This window comes from Scyliorhinus canicula, chromosome 1, assembly GCF_902713615.1.
Source record: "Scyliorhinus canicula chromosome 1, sScyCan1.1, whole genome shotgun sequence".
NCBI lineage: Eukaryota > Metazoa > Chordata > Chondrichthyes > Carcharhiniformes > Scyliorhinidae > Scyliorhinus > Scyliorhinus canicula.
Window position 1 is genome coordinate 182,040,622 of NC_052146.1, and position 18,395 is coordinate 182,059,016.

At 49.6% G+C, this 18,395-nt stretch overlaps 1 protein-coding gene across 6 annotated transcripts in view; it reads left to right on the forward strand.

The window, feature by feature from the left end:
* The window catches only part of dzank1 (double zinc ribbon and ankyrin repeat domains 1), a 257,165-nt gene that overhangs the window by 61,113 nt on the left and 177,657 nt on the right, over positions 1–18,395 (forward strand). For all 6 annotated transcript variants that reach the window (XM_038803759.1, XM_038803787.1, XM_038803778.1 and 3 more), the window contains 4 exons: positions 2,465–2,578; positions 3,059–3,151; positions 6,429–6,551; positions 10,524–10,688. In XM_038803759.1, coding sequence (XP_038659687.1) covers positions 2,465–2,578; positions 3,059–3,151; positions 6,429–6,551; positions 10,524–10,688 — 495 coding nt within the window. The remainder of the gene's footprint in view (positions 1–2,464; positions 2,579–3,058; positions 3,152–6,428; positions 6,552–10,523; positions 10,689–18,395) is intronic.

The following is an 18,395-nucleotide window of genomic DNA, read 5'->3' on the forward strand; positions in this document are numbered from 1 at the left end:
CGGAGGGCCCCTCCAGAGCGTTCCAGGCACCTACATAGATACATAGAAGATAAGAGCAGGAGGAGGCCTTTTGGCCCCACGAGCATGTTCCGCCATTCATCGCGGTCATGGCTGATCATCCAACTCAATAGCCTAATCCTGCTTTCTCCCCATAGCCTTTGATCCAATTCTTCCCAAGTGCTATATCTAGCCGCCTTTTGAATATATTCAAAGTTTTAGCATCAACTACTTCCTGTGGTAATGAATTCCACAGGCTCACCACTCGTTGGGTGAAGAAATGTCTCCTTATATCTGTACGAAATGATTTACCCTGAATCCTCAGACTATGACCCCTGGTTCTGGACATACCTACCATTGGTAACAGCTTCCCTGCATCTACCCTGTCTAGTCCCATTAAAATTTTATAAGTGTCTGAGACGCCCCTCATTCTTTTGAACTCCAGCGAGAGCAATCCCAACCTAGTCAATCTCTCCTCATATGACAGTCTCGCCATCCCTGGGATCAGTCTGGTAAACCTTTGCTGTACGTTTACCTGAACCGCATCTTCAGGAGGCCGAAACACCTCTCGATCACACTCCTGGAGATCCTCTACAACGACGCCCAGATCGGTCTTTGGCCTCCAGATAACCATCATCAGCCATAACCGCAGTGGATAGCCCCTGTTACCCAGGAGCCAACCCCCAGCTGGGGATGTGCCTCGAAGAGGCCGGGAATCGTCGAGTGTGCCAGGATTAAGGCATCATGCACAGTGCCCACGTATTGGGTGTAAAACATGCATGATGCGCATCTGATGGTCACACACCAGCTACACGTTCATAGGGTGGAACCTCTTTTGGTTTGTGAAGATCGGCCTGTCATCTGTAAGTGCTCGTAAGCATGCATCCTGTCGATCACCCCCAGGGCATCTCGGCGATGGCGGCAAACACAGCTTACCGGGCATCCTGGTGGGCTCGGTCCACATTGAAATGGATGTATTGTGCCGACTGGGCATATAGGGTCTCCTTGACGGCGCGGATGCACCTGTGCACTGAACTCTGAGATCCTGGTCAGGTCCCCACTCGGCGCCTGGAAGGACCCCATTGCATAGGGGTTCAGGGTGACCCTAACCTTGACTGCCATCAGGAACGGGTGTCCTTCCCTAAGGTGCCAGGTGCACCATGATCTGGTGCACATATTGCACTCTCCCCTTGCTCAGCCGGAGTCTTCGACGCATGCTCGGTCTAGCAGGAGCTCGAATGACAGACGCTGCAGGTACATGAGAGGCTTCATGTGGTGCTTCCTTTGCATCTCCTCCTCCTTGGCCTGTTGGACGGCCAGCTTTCCATCCTCAGCGGCTGCCTCATGTTCCCCTGGGGCATGCGCCGCTGTTGCTGCTTCAGCTTTCCCTTCCTTGAGCAATTCCAGCTCCTACAGCCGTAGTGCATTTCCCAGGGCTGCTGCAACTAGGAGTAAGGCCACCATTGCTGGTTGTATTCCAATATCCATTGTCTGCAAGGGGTGAAAGGCCGACATGTTAGCATGGTGCATTCCCACCGTGCCCAACCAGGTCCGCCAGGCTACACAGTGCCCCCAGATGGCACTGCGGACTCTGTCCCACACCCCAAGCCCCATCGGTGACAGGCATCGTGAGGGCCTCTGGCCCTGGTGCCCTTCACTGTTGCTTGGGGTGCTGCCGGCTGGCGCTGTCCATGCTAGCAGTGTGCACTGCGCCGCCCCTGTCTGGCGCCCCCCCATAGGGGCTACTGTGGGTGTTGCCTTGGGTAGGCTGCATGATGCCTTGCCAGCAGAAGGCGGCCGGTTGGCGGGCGGGTTGTGCTGGGGTGGGGGCTGGGGTGGGGGCATCCGAATAGCCGATGGCACACTGCAGTGAACCTGGAGCCAAGGTGGGAGGTCGGGGCCAGCAGCCCAAGGTCGTGCCTCCATGTGTCCTACCTTTTCTCTCTCCCTCATCAGCCACGGCACCTGTTCCTCTGTTTTTAAAAGCATAAGTAAATCTCACCATCGGGAATTTGCCCCAGTGAAGGCGGAGAATCGTGGAGGCCACGGAGAATACGGTCAGGCCCACTAATGATTTGCCAACGATGTGTGGAGTGGAACGCATTGACGCCATTGTCGAGGCACATGAGAATTGCAATTTGTCGTGAACCCGGCACCCGCCACTATTTTGTCGTTAAAAACCATTCTCTTCCTAATCATGTTTCCCGATTCCGGCGTCAGCCGATGGAGAATCCGCCCCAGATGTATTGATGTGGGTTGGAGATAGAAATGGATTCAACTGTGTGGAATTCCCATAGTGATCCACTTACTCAAGGAGGTAGGGGCACGTATTGAACTATATCTCAGTGTCTCCTAGAGAAAAGGGGTGTATGGAAAACAAATTTATCGAACTATGTTTCCCACGTTGACTGACTGGGAAAGAGGCACTTTATCAAAAGTCTAACAAAATTCTTGTGTTGTTTTGCAGATGGGGCTCTGTGTGGAATGCAAGACAATGGTCCCATTGAACACGCCAACATGTATTGTATGTGAGGCCCCTATAATGCTTCAGCTAAAACCTGAGGCCAGCATCTGTCTCAAGGTAAATAACGTGCTGGATATGTGAGAAATAAGACACAAAAAACAAGCTATGCTGATTCTTCTCACAGTTTGAACAACTTAATTGATTGAAGTAGGTTATTCACTGAACGTTGAATTTTGTGATGTTTAATTGAAAAGTTCAATGTACCGAATAGCTGGCCAAATGAAAAGTTTCTCTGTTACTGCCAATGAGTATCACTAATACATATGATAAATGGATTGTTATATTTCGCAAATAATGTTTAAAAATGTTTGGGGGGTGGGCAGTATATCTCGCCTTGCAAAACAATAGTGTCACTGAGAGGTTTTTCCAGGGTCACTTTCAACCTCAGTGGGAGTGGAGAACTGACACTAGAGAATTTTTCAGTCTCGGCATAAGAGGTAATTTATGCTCCTCCTTTGTACAAGAGACATTAATACATTCTGATATGTGCATTTTTATGTAGGGAAGGCTATTAACTATTCAGTGCTTTTTAAACAGGACAAGATTATCTGTCGATCTTGTGGAACAGGCAATCCAGCTAATGTCCAGCATTGCCTAACCTGTGAGAACAGGCTGTTGGGATCACAGAAAGTAAGTGACTGTCATTCTGTTTAATGCGTTTATTAGACATGGAGTTGGGAAACTTGTGATTGTCCCTGCTAACTGCACCGACTACACCGAGTGAGTCCTGCACTGTCGGTGCTGCCTTTCGGATGAAGATTAAGCTAAGGCTCCATCCTCACTTGCGAGTTGATTTAAAATATGTCCTGGCACTATTTTAAAGAAGAGCAAGGGAGTTCTCCCCGTACCCTCATCCTTAATTATTCCTCAGCGACCATCACTATCACTATCACGTCAAGAGTACCTGTTCATTATCACATTGCTGTTTGTGTTACCGTACTGTGTGCGAATTGGCTTCCCGGTTTCCTATGTTGCAACAATGGCTACATTTCAAAGCTGCTCATTGGCTGTAAAGTGCTTTGGGACATACTGAGATTGTGAGGGTGTTAAATAAATGCAATTATTTTCATGCTAGTTCAGGTTGGGACAATCTTTTAAAAAAAATAAATTTAGAGTACCCAACTAATTTTTTCCAATTAAGGACAATTTAAAATGGCCAATCCACCTGACCTGCACATCTTTGGGTTGTGGGGCGAAAGCCCACGCAGAGGTAGGGCCAATCTGTTATGTAGCAACAGAGACTGCACAAGAATCCCATAGCTTCTTTCTTGGAATTACGAAGTTGAGGACGGAGCTTTGGTTTGGCGTCGGAAATGGGAACTAGGTGAGAGCGAGAAGCTGGAAGTATTTCACTGGATAGTGGTTCTCCAAGTGTGCCATTGAAGTCTGTTAAAAGTCACCCTGGACTTTGCACTTGCTGGTCATGAATTTCTTTTTTGGGGAAGAAGAGTTAATTGTAATTGTGTTTTCGAAGATGTATACCAGAAGATGTCCCTTCAGTAGCGTTATTCTGGAACTTGCAGATCTTAGTCAGATTTCTTAAAAAGCTGTGCTTTGTGGAGCACCTTTCAGTAGCTTATCGACACCGAGATATATCGTTACTTTGCATGATGTTGTAACACTGGTGATATCATGTCAGCAGTCCATTTTGCATTTACTATTGAAGCCTGTGTTAAACAAAATGTAGTGAGATGCTGCTGACTCGCTGTCGCCCATTTTACACGATCACGCAAGACTCAAGATCTGTCTCACTCAGTGCAAATTGGTGAGCAGGACAGGGTGGGATATCTGGCCAAGTGCAAGGCCCCAGTCTCCTTGACATAGGAGAAGCAACAGCTTTGATCGAGAGGCCAACCACTTGCAGAGGAGTCTTGCATGTGACTCAGAATAGCTTGTCAGAGTGCGGCTAATGATAATTTGCAAACACAATGCATTCTGTCCATAAAATCCATATAATCCCTACATCCAGTTTGCACCAACCCTCTGAAAGGGAACCCTACTTAGGCCCAATTCCTGTAACCCCACCTAACCTGGACGCCGAGGGGCAATTTTAGCATGGCCAGTCCACCTAACCTGCACATCTTTGGACTGTGGGAGCACCCAGAGGAAACCCACGCAGACACGGGGAGAATGTCCAAACTGCACACAGACAGGTCATATGTAGAAAAATCAAATTGGATTCTCTGTGTAAGCTACTTGAAATTTTGAAGACAAAATAAAATAAGTACTGAGTACAGCATAAGAAGCTGAATAAAATTTCACTTAATTATCTGGTGTATACTCAGGTTATTGTGTAGTTTTTAAAGAACCACCTGTTGTTTGCAACTATCGTAACTTCCACCAAATGCATATAAATTTTTGATTTATAAAATATATCAAGACCAGTCTTGTTTCATATTTAACAATACAAATTAATTGTGGGGTTCAGTAGTGGGAATGAAAACATTGCAGATCTACAGGGATAAAGCAGGGAAGTGGGATAACAGAATATCTATGATGCCCAGGCACAATGGGCCAAATGGCCTTCAGCACTTTATGCTTCCATGGGATGTGAGACTATAACATAAAATTGCCCATGATATAGAACTGAGTTGGGGGTTTCACCCAGGTGCCACAAAATGGTTGGTACATGAAACAAAATATAATATTGGAGAAGTACAGTGAACTCAACTGTAGGGAATCAAATCAGATTTTGAGACAGAGGAGATGGAGCATTCCTCTCTATTAATCTATACCCTACTTGTGTTGAAAATATTTGGGATAGATTTTGGGTGTCGGATGTAGAAACGTGTTCTGTTCTCCAGCTCCAAATCCCCTTTAATAAACACAAAAATGAACTTTGCACCCTCCGTTAAAGATAAATTCTTCCAGCTTCATTCATGTGAAGCCAGCAAAGGAAGATAAGCACATCATTCAGCCCTTACATCCTGCCCTGCTGTTCAATTAGATCATGGCTGATCTGTGCCTTCAAGTCCAGTTTCCCTTTGTGCAGGCAGTCTTCGGACTAACGACACAATTGGTTCCCAAAAGTTGCGTCTGCAGTTGAAACGTTGTAACTCGGAACCAATCCATCCACCCCCCTCCCCCCCAAGAACAATGTTATAAATAGGGATACGCTATTTTCATCAAAATAACTCTGAATTTTGTATGCACTCAATTATAGATGAGTAATAAATAGATCAACATTAACCTATTTATTGATATAAAAGAATATAGAAATGCAAGTGTTGTTTACTACAATACAGTACTGTGCTGTCCACTGTACATCAATTTGGAAAAAGAAAGGCACCAAGTACTGCAAAAATGCGAGGGAACAGCAACTAAACATTGATGCGCATGTATGAATGCCACTGACATGATGTTGTAAAGTCAAAATCGACGTGGGAAAGTGAAACGGTGTCAATTTATAAATGTCGTAAACGCCTTTCACCATAACTCGAATGTCCTAAAGTCAAGGACTGCCCATATCTTTACCTAACAAAAATCTTGTTAACCTCGGTCTTGAAAACTTCAAGTATCCCAAATTTCACAGCATTGTAGGAGCAAAAATTCCACAATTCTACCATATGCATGTAAAAGGTTTTCCTTATTTTCCTTCTAAATGGCCGAATTCTAACTTTTTACGGTTATGTCCCTTTGTTCTGAATTCTCCTTTCATGGAAAGTAGTTTCTCTGTAAGTACCCTGTTGTACGCTTTTACCATTTCAACACCTCATTCAGACCTTCAACCTTTATAAACTAAAGGAAGTTTATGCAATGATAATATGAACAGAAATTAAATAGGTTAGTCCATTATTTCACACAGTTAACCGCATAGAAACAACTGTTTCTATTTTGTTCTGTGTGACACTGAAATGTTTCTGAATTAGTTAGGCACAGTAATTGTTTTTTTCCCCTTCTAAAACAGCCTCATTTTAATGGAGATTCCAACCCACCGTTACCAAGTGGAGAAGGGAAGATGCTGGCATGTTCCAAATGTGGCCGGGTTAACAACACTGATGCTCGATTTTGTGACTGGTGTGGAGCCAAGGTATGCAAAAAGACATTAAGAGATTGGCTCAGCTGTCAGAACTTTCATACTTTTGGTCACCTGTCTTCGTATCCTTATGGTGGCTCAATGTCAAAATTTGTCTGATAACACTCCCTAAGCTCCTTGCAATAACATTTCACTGCATCAAGCACTCTATATAAATTCAGGTTGTTTTTAAAAGGCTTTCCTCAGGCAAGAGAGGGGAAAACTAGATTGTGACTCGACCATCCATTCTTGCATTAGGTGGCAGACCATGTTGTGGCAACCCCCAGGTGCTCCTTCCACCCTCTCTGACTCTTTGACTTCTTGTTCTGAGTGCCAAGTGCAAATGGAAGCCAGGCCCCTTCAGAACACTTTTCTACATCCGACACCCAAAATCTATCCCAAAGTATTCAAGATTCACTTAGGCAGAAATCCAGTGCAAAAGCCTAAAAATTGAAATGTGTACTTAGGTCTTCACTAATACAATCCAAGCTTCTGATGGCCTGTGGTACATTGAGCATTGTGAAAGTTGAATGGATCTGTGGTTGGAGATGTAATTTGAAGGTATATTCACTGACCTTGATTATCCATGTGAGATCATTGAACTTCCTCAGGCACCACAGCCAGATCCTCGTGGCCCGAATTGATCTCCTGCTCCTATTCCTTCACTAGATGTGCGTTGAGAGTGTCCTTTGTGTAAACATGGCCTCTCTCTTCCTTTTGATCTCCTCACTTAGATCTCCATGTCGCTTCTAGGTACATGACAGACCTCTCTCTGCACTGCTGCCCCATTACAAGTTCATATTTGACGGCCCTATGCCCCCCTTACTGTCTGCAGCCTCGCGTCCCTCAAGGTCGATCCCCCATCCTTGTTTGCAAACCTCACCCTGGATTGCAAACCCGTTGCCACCAGGAGCAGACGGTACAGTACCCAGGATCGGACCTTCATCAGGTCCGAAGTCCAAAGGCTTCTGAAGGAAGGGGTTATCGAGACTAGCAACAGCCTCTGGCGAGCACGAGTGCCGGGGAGAAAAATCGGATGGTCATAGACTACAGTCAGACCATCAACAGGTTTACGCAGCTGGACGCGAATCCTCTCCCATGTATCTCCGACCTGGTCAACAGGATCGTGCAGTACAAGGTTTTTTCCACGGTGGACCTTAAGTCCGCCTATCACCAGCTCCCCATCCGCGCGAGTGACCGAAAGTACACTGCGTTCGAAGCGGATGGGCGACTCTACCACTTTTTAAGGGTTCCTTTCGGTGTCACAAATGGGGTCTCGGTCTTCCAAAGGGAGATGGACCGAATGGTCGACCAACACGGTTTACGGGCAACCTTCCCGTATCTCGATAATGTCACCATCTGCGGCCACGACCAGCAGGACCACGACACCAACCTCCCCAAATTCCTCCGTACCGCAAAACTCCTTAACCTGACCTACAATAAGGATAAGTGCGTGTTTAGCACCGACCATCTTGCCATCCTCGGCTACGTAGTGCGTAACGGAGTGATAGGCCCCGACCCCGAACCCATGCGCCCCCTGATGGAGCTCCCCCTCCCCCACTCCCTCAAAGCCCTCAAGCGCTGTTTGGGCTTCTTTTCATATTACGCCCAGTGGGTCCCCAATTATGCCAACAAAGCCCGCCCACTCATCCAGTCCACCACGTTTCCCCTGTCGATGGAGGCCCGCCAGGCCTTTAGCCGCATCAAAGCAGACATTGCAAAGGCCACGATGCGTGCCATCGACGAGTCCCTCCCCTTTCAAGTTGAGAGCGACGCGTCGGATGTTGCTCTGGCGGCCACCCTCAACCAAGCGGGCAGACCCGTGGCCTTCTTCTCCCGTACCCTCCACGCTTCCGAAATCCGCCATTCCTCGATCGAAAAGGAAGCACAGGCCATAGTCGAAGCTGTGTGACATTGGAGGCACTATCTGGCCGGCAGGAGGTTTACCCTCCTCACAGACCAACGGTCAGTGGCTTTCATGTTTGATAATGCACAGAGGGGCAAGATAACGAACGATAAGATCTTGCGGTGGAGGATCGAGTTGTCCACGTACAACTACGACATCTTGTAACGTCCTGGGAAGCTAAACGAGCCTCCCGATGCCCTGTCCCGCGGCACCTGTGCCAACGCACAAGTGGACCGCCTCCGAACCCTCCACGCGGACCTCTGCCACCCGGGGGTCACCCGCTTTTTCCATTTCATAAAGACCCGCAACCTACCCTACTCCATCAAGGAGGTCAGGACAGTGACCAGGGAAGCCGCATTTCTACCGCCCTGAACAAGCGCATCTGATAAAGGCTTCCCGCCCCTTTGAACGTTTCAGCATGGACTTCAAAGGTCCCCTCCCCTCCAACAACCGCAATACGTACTTCCTCAACGTGATTGACGAGTACTCCTGTTTCCCTTTTGCCAGCCCCTGCCCCGACATGACCACGACCACCATTATCAAAGCCCTTCAGACCACCTTCCCTCTGTTCGGTTACCCCGCATACATTCACAGCGATCAGGGGTCCTCATTTATGAGTGACGAGCTGCGTCAATTCCTGCTCAGCAGGGGCATCACCTCCAGCAGGACGACCAGTTACAACGGACAGGTCAAGAGGGAGAACAGTACGGTCTGGAAGACCGTCCTGCTGGCCCTACGGTCCAGAAATCTCCCAGTCTCCCACTGGTAAGAGGTCCTCCCAGGCGACCTCCACTCAATCCGGTCACTTCTCTGTACCGCCACTAACCAAACGCCTCACGATCGTCTTCTTGTTTTTCCCAGAAAGTCTTCCTCAGGGACCCCGCTCCCGACCTGGCTGGCTACCCCTGGGTCCATTCTGCTCCGGAAGCACGTGCAGGTACACAAGTCGGACCCATTGGTCGAAAGAGTCCAGCTACTTCACGCAAATCCACAATACGCGTATGTGGAGTATCCCAACGGCCGACAGGATACGGTCTCCCTCCTGGGCCTGGCACCCGCCGGATCTCGGCCACACCCCCAACACCAGCACCCTCCCCCGGACCCCAACTGCACCCAGCACCGACGCCCCCACGGCCCAGCGGACAGGAACCCCCTCCCCCGGCCTGGCCCCCACTAGCTCCGACCAGGGGTACGGACACAGGAACAGGACCGTTGCTCCCGAAGTCACAGACGACCACCGCTCCGACGTCGCCGGCACTGCTGCGCAGGTCAAGCAGGACATCGAAGGCGCCCATTCGACTGATTGAGTCAATGTGAACTACTGGTGGACTTCTGCCTGCGGATGGACTCTTGTGTTTTTTTTTTCTTTTGTTCCTTACCTGTTTCCCCATTCCCCCCCCCCCCCCCCCTAATTTTATACACTATACATAGTTGTTTTTTTTTCCCTTTTGCACATAAGTTGCGGGTCAGTGGGCAGCCATCGCTGCAACGGTACGACCTAAACATCTCTAGTCATACTACCAGCCTCATGTACTCACGGGACACACACACACACCACCCCCCCCCCCCCCCCCCGCTTCTTTTTCAACAAGGGGTGAATGTGGTAGTATGACTAGGGGTATTACGGTACCTTGGAAGTGAGCTGCTATTGGTGCAGAGGACTCGCTGCCCATTGGCCCGGGTAAGTCATGTGCCTCTCAGCTGATTGGCTGAGAGGTAGTTAGCTCCGCCTACAAGGCGGATATAAGAACCTGTGCTTCCCGGCAGTCGGCCTTTCTTCTGTACGTCTGCTGCCGGGCACACATCTTGTGCATTAAAGTCTATCGTTTGGATCTCATCTTCGTCTCATGTCCATTGATGGTGCATCAGTAGTCAACATTAATCCTTCAACTACTATCACTAAAATACATTATCCAGCCATTGTCACATTGCCTTTTGTAGGGCCCGTGTGCAAATTAGTTGTTACATTTCCTAAATAACATTGACGACAACTTACAAAGTACTTTATTGGTTGTGAAGTGTTTTGGGGAGTCATGAGGACATGGACAGTATTAAATAAATGTAACTTCCTTTTCTTCTAGCCTGGTCCCCCTATGAGCTACCTCAGCTGCTTAAAGTGCGGAGCAACTAACCACCCATACGCTCGTTTCTGTGGCTCCTGTGGCCTTTACCTGGAACCCCCTATACGTGTGGATTCTCGCAACAGTGCATTATGTGGTTCTGGCCAATCTGCAGTCTTGGCTCAGGTAGGTCCTATTAAATGATTCCAGTCTTCTATTACCATATGAATGTAAAAAGGAGGAATAGAGGCGATAAGGAACCAAAAAGGGATTTAGGCATGGAGGCAGAGAGGCATGGTTGAAGTAATGAAAGACTGCTTCTGTCTTTCCCAAGGTATTGTAAAATTATATTGAAAGAGGAGTTAGTTGCTGAGATCGGCTAAAAGTTGACGAAAAGGAAGTAGGTAGGCTGACTGTATTTTAAAATTGTTAAGTCGACAGGACCGGATCCAGATGGATCCAAGCATGATAAAAATGCCACTGGAAAATTGGCTGAGTGACAGAGAACCAAGAATTTTTTGATCTGTAGGTAGGTATATAGTGGCGTTCCCCAGGGATTGGTTATAAGGACTTCTGCTTTTCTTGATGTGTTTTTAAAAATAAATTTAGAGTACCCAATTCATTTTTTCCAATTAAGGGGCAATTTAGCATGTTCAATCCACCTACCCTGCAATCCACCTAGCCTGCACATCTTTGGGTTGTGGGGGTGAAACTCCACATGGATAGTGACCCAGAGCTGGGATTGAGCCTGGGACCTCGGCGCCGTGAGACTGCAGTGCTAACCACTGCGCCACCGTGCTGCCCTTTTTGATGTGTTTTAATGACTGTGATCTCGGTGTACGGGCCAGTTTCAAAATTTGTGGATGAAGTTGGGCGCCACTGCTTTTTGGGATGCCACAGTGGTTATCACTGCTGCCTCACAGTGCCACGGACCCGGGTTCAATTCTGACCTCGGGTGACTGTGTGGGATTTGCACCTTTTCACTGTGTGGGCGTGGGTTTCCTATGGGTGCTCCGGTTTCTGCCCACAGTTCAAAGATGTGCAGGTTTGGTGGATTGGCCATGCTAAATTGTTCCTTAGTCTCCAACGGTTATGTGGAGCTATAGGGTTACGCAGATAGGGTGGAGGAGTGGCCTAGGTAGGGTGCTGTTTCAGAGGGTCGATGCAGACTCGATGGGCTGAATGGTCTTCTGCACTGTCAGGATTCTTTGATTCTATGATGCAAAACTTGAAAGTATTGTGAACTGTGAGGAGCACAGTGTAAGATTTCAAGATGGCACAAAGAAGCTGAGGGATTGGGTGGACAGGTGACATTTAATGCAGAGAGGTATGATGTGATTCATTTTAGCGGGATGAACGAGGAGAGGCAATATAGCACAAAGGATATTATTCTAAAGGGACTGCAGCCCCTCCGATTAACATCCCAACTCTCAGTACTGCCCTGGAATGTCAGCCGAGAGTATGTGCTCTGGAGTGGATTTGAACCCACAACTTCCTGGACTCGGTCATGACTGTGCTACCACTAAGCCATGCTGACACCTGACAAAGATGGAAATTCACCATAGATTAGTGAAATATACATTTCATAATGTTGAAAGCCGCCTCAATATCTGGTGCTCTTCACATTAATAAGAGAAATTTCCTGCCTTTGATCAGGAGGTTGAGTGAATGCCCTTCTTCTATTCTTTTTTTAAAAAAAATCATTTTTATTGAAAAATTTTGAATTTATACAACAACATCGAACCATAATAAAATACCAACAGCTATTGACCAAGATACCTATCTTTGAGCCAGGAAGTCCAGAAAAGGCTGCCACCGTTTATAGAATCCTTGTATTGATCCTCGCAGGGCAAATTTGACCCTCTCCAATTTTATAAATCCCGCCATGTCACTGATCCAGGTCTCCACACTTGGGGCCCCGCATCCTTCCACTGCAGCAAGATCCTCCGCCAGGCTACTAGGGACGCAAAGGCCTCTTTCGCCTCCTGCACTCCCGGCTCCACCGCAACTCCAAAAATCGCGAGTCCCCACCCTGGTTTGACCCTGGATCCACCCCCTTCCAGAATTCTTCCAGTGCCGGGCATGCCCAGAACATATGGGCATGATTCGCTGGACTCCCCGAACACCTGGTGCACCTGTCCTCACCCCCAAAGAACCTACTCATCCTAGTCCCGGACATGTGGGCCCGGTGCAGCACCTTAAATTGGATGAGACTAAGCCTCGCACATGAAGAGGAAGAGTTGACTCTCTCCAAGGCATCCGCCCAAGTCCCGTCCTCTATCTGCTCCCCAAGTTCCCCCTCCCATTTAGCCTTCAGCTCCTCCACTGACGACTCCTCCACCTCCTGCATTACCTTATAAATGTCAGACACCTTCCCCTCTCCGACCCACACCCCCGAAAGCACTCTGTCCATCGCCCCCCGCATCCCTCCCACCGGGTCCGCCACATACAATAACAGGTCATCGGCATACAACGACACCCTATGTTCCTCCCCACCTCGCACCAAACCTCTCCACCTCCCCGAATCCCTCAACGCCATCGCCAACGGCTCGATTGCCAGTGCAAACAACAAGTGGGACAGGGGGCAACCCTGCCTGGTCCCTCGGTAAAGCCGGAAGTACTCCAACCTCCTCCCATTCGTGGCCACACACGCCATCGGGGCCTCATATACAGCCTCACCCATCTAATAAATCCTTCACCAAATCCAAACCTCCCCAACACCTCCCATAAGTACCCCCACTCCACTCTATCGAAGACCTTCTCTGCATCCAGCGCCACCACTATCTCAGCCTCCCCCTCAATCGCCGGCATCATGATGACATTCAACAATCTCCGCACATTCGTGTTCAGCTGCCTTCCCTTCACAAACCCTGTCTGGTCCTCGTGTACAACCCTGGCACACAGTCCTCTATCCTGGTGGCCAGGATTTTTGCCAGCACCTTGGCATCCACATTGAGGAGAGATATGAGCCTGTATGAACCACACTGCTGAGGGTCCTTGTCCCTCTTTAAGATTAACAAAATCAGCGCCCGCAACATCGTCGGGGGCAAAGTCCCCTCTTCACATGCTTCATTAAGTGTCCGCACCAGCAAGGGGCCCACTAGGTCCACAAACTTTTTATAAAATTCCACCGGGAACCCATCCGGCTCCGGCGCCTTCCCTGACTGCATCTGCCTGATCCCCTTAACTAGATCCTCCAGCTCAATCAGCGCCCCCAACCCCTCCACCTGCTCCTCCTGCACCTGCGGGAAAGAAAGCCCGTCGAGGAACCTCTCCATTCCCCTCCTCACCACCGTTGGCTCCGACCGGTACAGTTCCCCGTAAAAGTCCTTGAAGACCTCATTCACCTCTACCCCTTTCCGCATCACATTCCCACTCTTGTCTCTCACTCCAGCAATTTCCTTAGCCGCATCCCACTTGCGGAGCTGATGAGCCAGCATCCTACTCGCCTTTTCACCATGTTCGTACACTGCCCCTTGTGCCTTCCTCCACTGTGCCTCCGCCTTTCTAGTGGTCAGCAAATCAAATTTAGCCTGTAGGCTGCGCCTCTCCCCCAACAGTCCCTCCTCTGGTGCCTCTGCGTACTTCCTGTCTACCTCCAGCATCTTTCCCACCAGTCTATCCCTCTCACTCCTCTCGCTCCTCTCCCTGTGTGCCCGGATGGATATCAGCTCCCCACGAATCACTGCCTTCAGGTCTTCCCAGACCATCCCCACCTGGACCTCCCCCGTATCATTCACCTCGAGGTACCCCTCAATACTTGCCCGGACCCTCCTACACACCTCCTCCTCGACCAACAATCCTACATCCAATCGCCACAACGGGCGCTGGTCCCGCACCTCCCCCATCCCCAACTCTATCCAATGCGGAGCGTAGTCAGAGATTGCAATGGCCGAATATTCGGCCTCCTCCACTCTCGGAATCAGTCCCCTACTCACCACGAAGAAGTCTATCTGAGAATAGACCCTATGTACGTGGGAGAAGAAAGAGTACTCCCGTGCCCTCGGCCTCACAAACCTCCATGGATCCACCCCTCCCATCTGGTCCATAAACCCTCTCAGTACCTTGGCCGCCGCCGGCCTCCTACCCGTCCTAGAGCTGGACCGATCCAGTGAAGGATCCAACACCGCATTGAAGTCCCCCCCCATAATCAGACCTCCCGCCTCTAGATCCGGGACCCGTCCTAGCATACGCCTCATAAAGCCCGCATCGTCCCAATTTGGGGCATACACACTAGCAACTACCACCTTCTCTCCTTGTCGCCTGCCCCTAACCATAACATACCTACCCCCCTTATCCGCCACCACCTCAGATGCCTCAAACGACACATTTTTCCCCACCAGAATCGCCACTCCCCGGTTCTTCACATCCAATCCAGAGTGGAAAACCTGCCCCACCCACCCCTTCCTCAGACGGACCTGGTCCGCCACCTTCAGGTGGGTCTCCTGAAGCATTGCCACATCTGCCTTTAGCCCCCTCAGATGAGCAAGTACCCTCGACCGCTTCACCGGCCCATTCAATCCTCGCATTCCAGGTGACCAACCGGATCAGAGGGCGTCCCGCCCCCCCCCCCCCCCCCCCCCCCCCCCGTTGACTAGCCATAGCCCGTCGACTGCCCGCCCCAGGCCAGCACCCCCCGCCCAACCCAGTCCCCACAGCGACAACACCTCACCTCTGTCCCCCTGGTCCCCACCAGCTCCTTCCTGACCCAAACCGGTATCCCCCCCCCCCCCCCCCCCGGCTAGGAACCCTCCTAGCCACGAACCGTCCTCCATTGTACTTCCGTGGGTCAGCTAACTTCTGCTGACCCCGGAAATTCCCGCCAAAAACCCGACCCCTCCCAAAGTGGGATCATCCCCCATCCTATCCCTCCTCCAGGCACCGCTCCAGCAGGGGAAGATCCAGTTAAGGCCCCGCCCCCCTGTCATCGTCTCCACCCCCCAGCCCCGCAACGCGGGAAACCAGAGGAAAGCCCGCGCTTTCGCACTGCCCCACCACACACTTCTGACGCAGCTCCCAAATACCATCCCCACTCCATACCCCCAACCCGATATAGAATACAACAAACCCCCCCCAACCCTCCCCGCAAGATACAAAACTCAAACAATGCCCCACAACAAAAAACAGAACAACACCCCCATAAATAACCATATCAAAATTACAAAAGTACAGAAAAAGAGAACACAGCAACAGCAGAAACCAGCAATAAAGTATTACAACCGACCCCGCAACCCCCAACCCCTAGTTCGAGTCCAGTTTCTCCGTCCGCACGAAGGCCCACGCCTCCTCCGGGGAATCAAAGTAATAATGCCGGTCCAAATAAGTTACCCACAGGCGCGCAGGCTGCAACATTCCGAACTTTATCTTCTTCTTGTCGAGCACCTCTTTCGTCCGATTAAACCTGGACCGCCGCTTAGCCACCTCCGCACTCCAATCCTTGTAGATCCGTACTACCCCATTCTCCCACTTGCTGCTCTTCACCTTCTTTGCCCAGCGCAGCACACACTCCCGATCACTGAACCGGTGGAACCTCACAAGCACCGCACGCAGGGGTTCATTCTCCTTAGGCCTCCTGGCCAGTACCCTGTGAGGTCCCTCCAGCTCCAGGGGCAGATGGAAAGATCCGGCCACCACTAGCGAGTTCAGCATCGTAGCCACGTAGGGTGTCAGATCCGGCCCCTCCGCAAGGCCCAAGATCCTCACATTTTTCCGCCTCATGCGATGATCAAGCTCCTCGAAGTGGTCCTGCCACTTCTTGTGGAGTACCTCGTGCCGCTCCACCTTACTCACGAGGACCACGGCCTCCTCCTCTCGTTCAGTGGCCTGCATCTGCAACGCCTTGATGGCAGCACCCTGGGTCGTCTGAATCTCCGAGAGCTTTTTTGTTTGTTTCCTGCAGAGAGCTCAGTACCTCAGCCTTGAAATCTGTAAAACAGCACAGGGGAGCAGCTTGCTGCTCCTGGGCCCACTGCTTCCACTCCTCTGGTGCTCCGCCGGCCGCCATCTTGGATTCTTTCCCCCGTTTTTTCTGGGGAGCTGCTGCCATTTTTTCCCCCTTTCCACTCCGAGTTTGAGTCATGAAATGCGGAGAAAGTCGATCAGCACACCTTCTCCCACCGGGAGACGTCGAAAAAATTCCATTTTGGGCTCTAAAAAGAGCCGAAAAGTCCGTTTGAAACGGGAGCTCCCAAATGTGTGGCTTCCCACGTCATCGCCGCCACCGGAAGTCTCCCCTGCTCCTATTCTTGATTGCAGCGCTCTTGCCTTCAAGTCAGAAGCTTGTGAGGTTGAGTCCCACTTCGACACTTGAACGCACTAAGTGGCATTACGGTAGCATTTGGGGCAGCACGGTAGCATGGTGGTTAGCATAAATGCTTCACAGCTCCAGGGTCCCAGGTTCGATTCCCGGCTGGCTCACTGTCTGTGCGCAGTCTGCACATCCTCCCCGTGTGTGCATGGGTTTCCTCCGGGTGCTCCGGTTTCCTCCCACAGTCCAAAGATGTGCGGGTTAGGTGGATTGGCCATGCTAAATTGCCCGTAGTCTCCTAAAAAAGTAAGGTGGGGGGGGGGGGGGGGGGGGGGGGGGGGGGGGGTTGTTGGGTTACGGGTATAGGGTGGATACGTGGGTTTGAGTAGGGTGATCATTGCTCGGCACAACATCGAGGGCCGAAGGGCCTGTTCTGTGCTGTACTGTTCTATGTTCTATTACGGTACTGAAGGAATCCCTGCACAATCAGAGTCATCTTTCAGATGAAAGGTTCAAGCAAGGCCCTGTCTGCCCTCTTGAGGTGGACATAAAACATCCCCAGCACTATTTTGAAAAGGAACAGGGGAGTTCTCCTCTGTGCCCGAGCCAACATTTATGCCTCAATCTATACGACTATCTCATTGCTGTTTTAGGCACCTGTTTTGTGCCAATTGACTGTATTTCTTACATTTCAAAAGTGACTACACTTCAGGAAGTACTCCATTGACTGTTAAGTTCTTTGGGACCTCCTAAGGCCACAAAAGGCACTATAGAAAAACACGTCTCTTTTCTCCATGTGACAGCATGTGTCACGTGGTGCGCCAGTAACTGTGCCAAAATGGCTGACCCTTTATTAGTCATACTGTACAACTGCAAATGCCAAACTGGCCAAAACCTTTGCTGCCAAACTCCATCTATAAATACCAATTTAAAATGTCTACAGTTGTTTTCAACTTTGGAAATATGTCCATAGTTTGAATAGTTTTTCTGTGCTGGTGGATAATTTCTATTTAACGCCACAGGATGGCAGACTGTACATTTTTTTTAAAGGTTAGTTATAATTTTCAGAGCCTAAATAACAGCAGCAGTTCCCAATGCTAAACAATTAGCAGTCCTAAACGAAATTGTTTGTGTTTCTGCCCTGGGCTCTTTAACTTGTTGCAATACATGAATAAGACTTTACTATTGTCTTGTTCGCTGAACAAATCAGTGAATTAAATCTCGAGCAGTTTGAGATTAGTTTCTTGTTAGCTGCATAACAGCAGGATCATTTAACACGGAAGGATTATGGAGAATTTCACAAATATTAGAAACCTAAGGTCTTAAAGTCAAATCATAGACGTGCACAACCGGTTAGTCAGCATCTGAAAGATCGAGATATTTTAAAATTCTTTCTCCGGATCCTGCGGGTTACCTCTCCAGTGGTAAGATAGAGAGAAACATTTGGAGCAAATTCGCCTCATTCGGCCTTTATCGTAGCTAAGTATGACTTGTCTCAAAAAATAATTTTAGGACAAGAGCTAGAAGAAGTACAGTATTAGTTCAAGCCCCCAAACTTCCCACATTAAGTAGGATTACATAGAATTTACAGCAGAGAAATAAGCCATTCAACCCAACTTGTCTACAGTGTTCATTTGCGCAGGGCC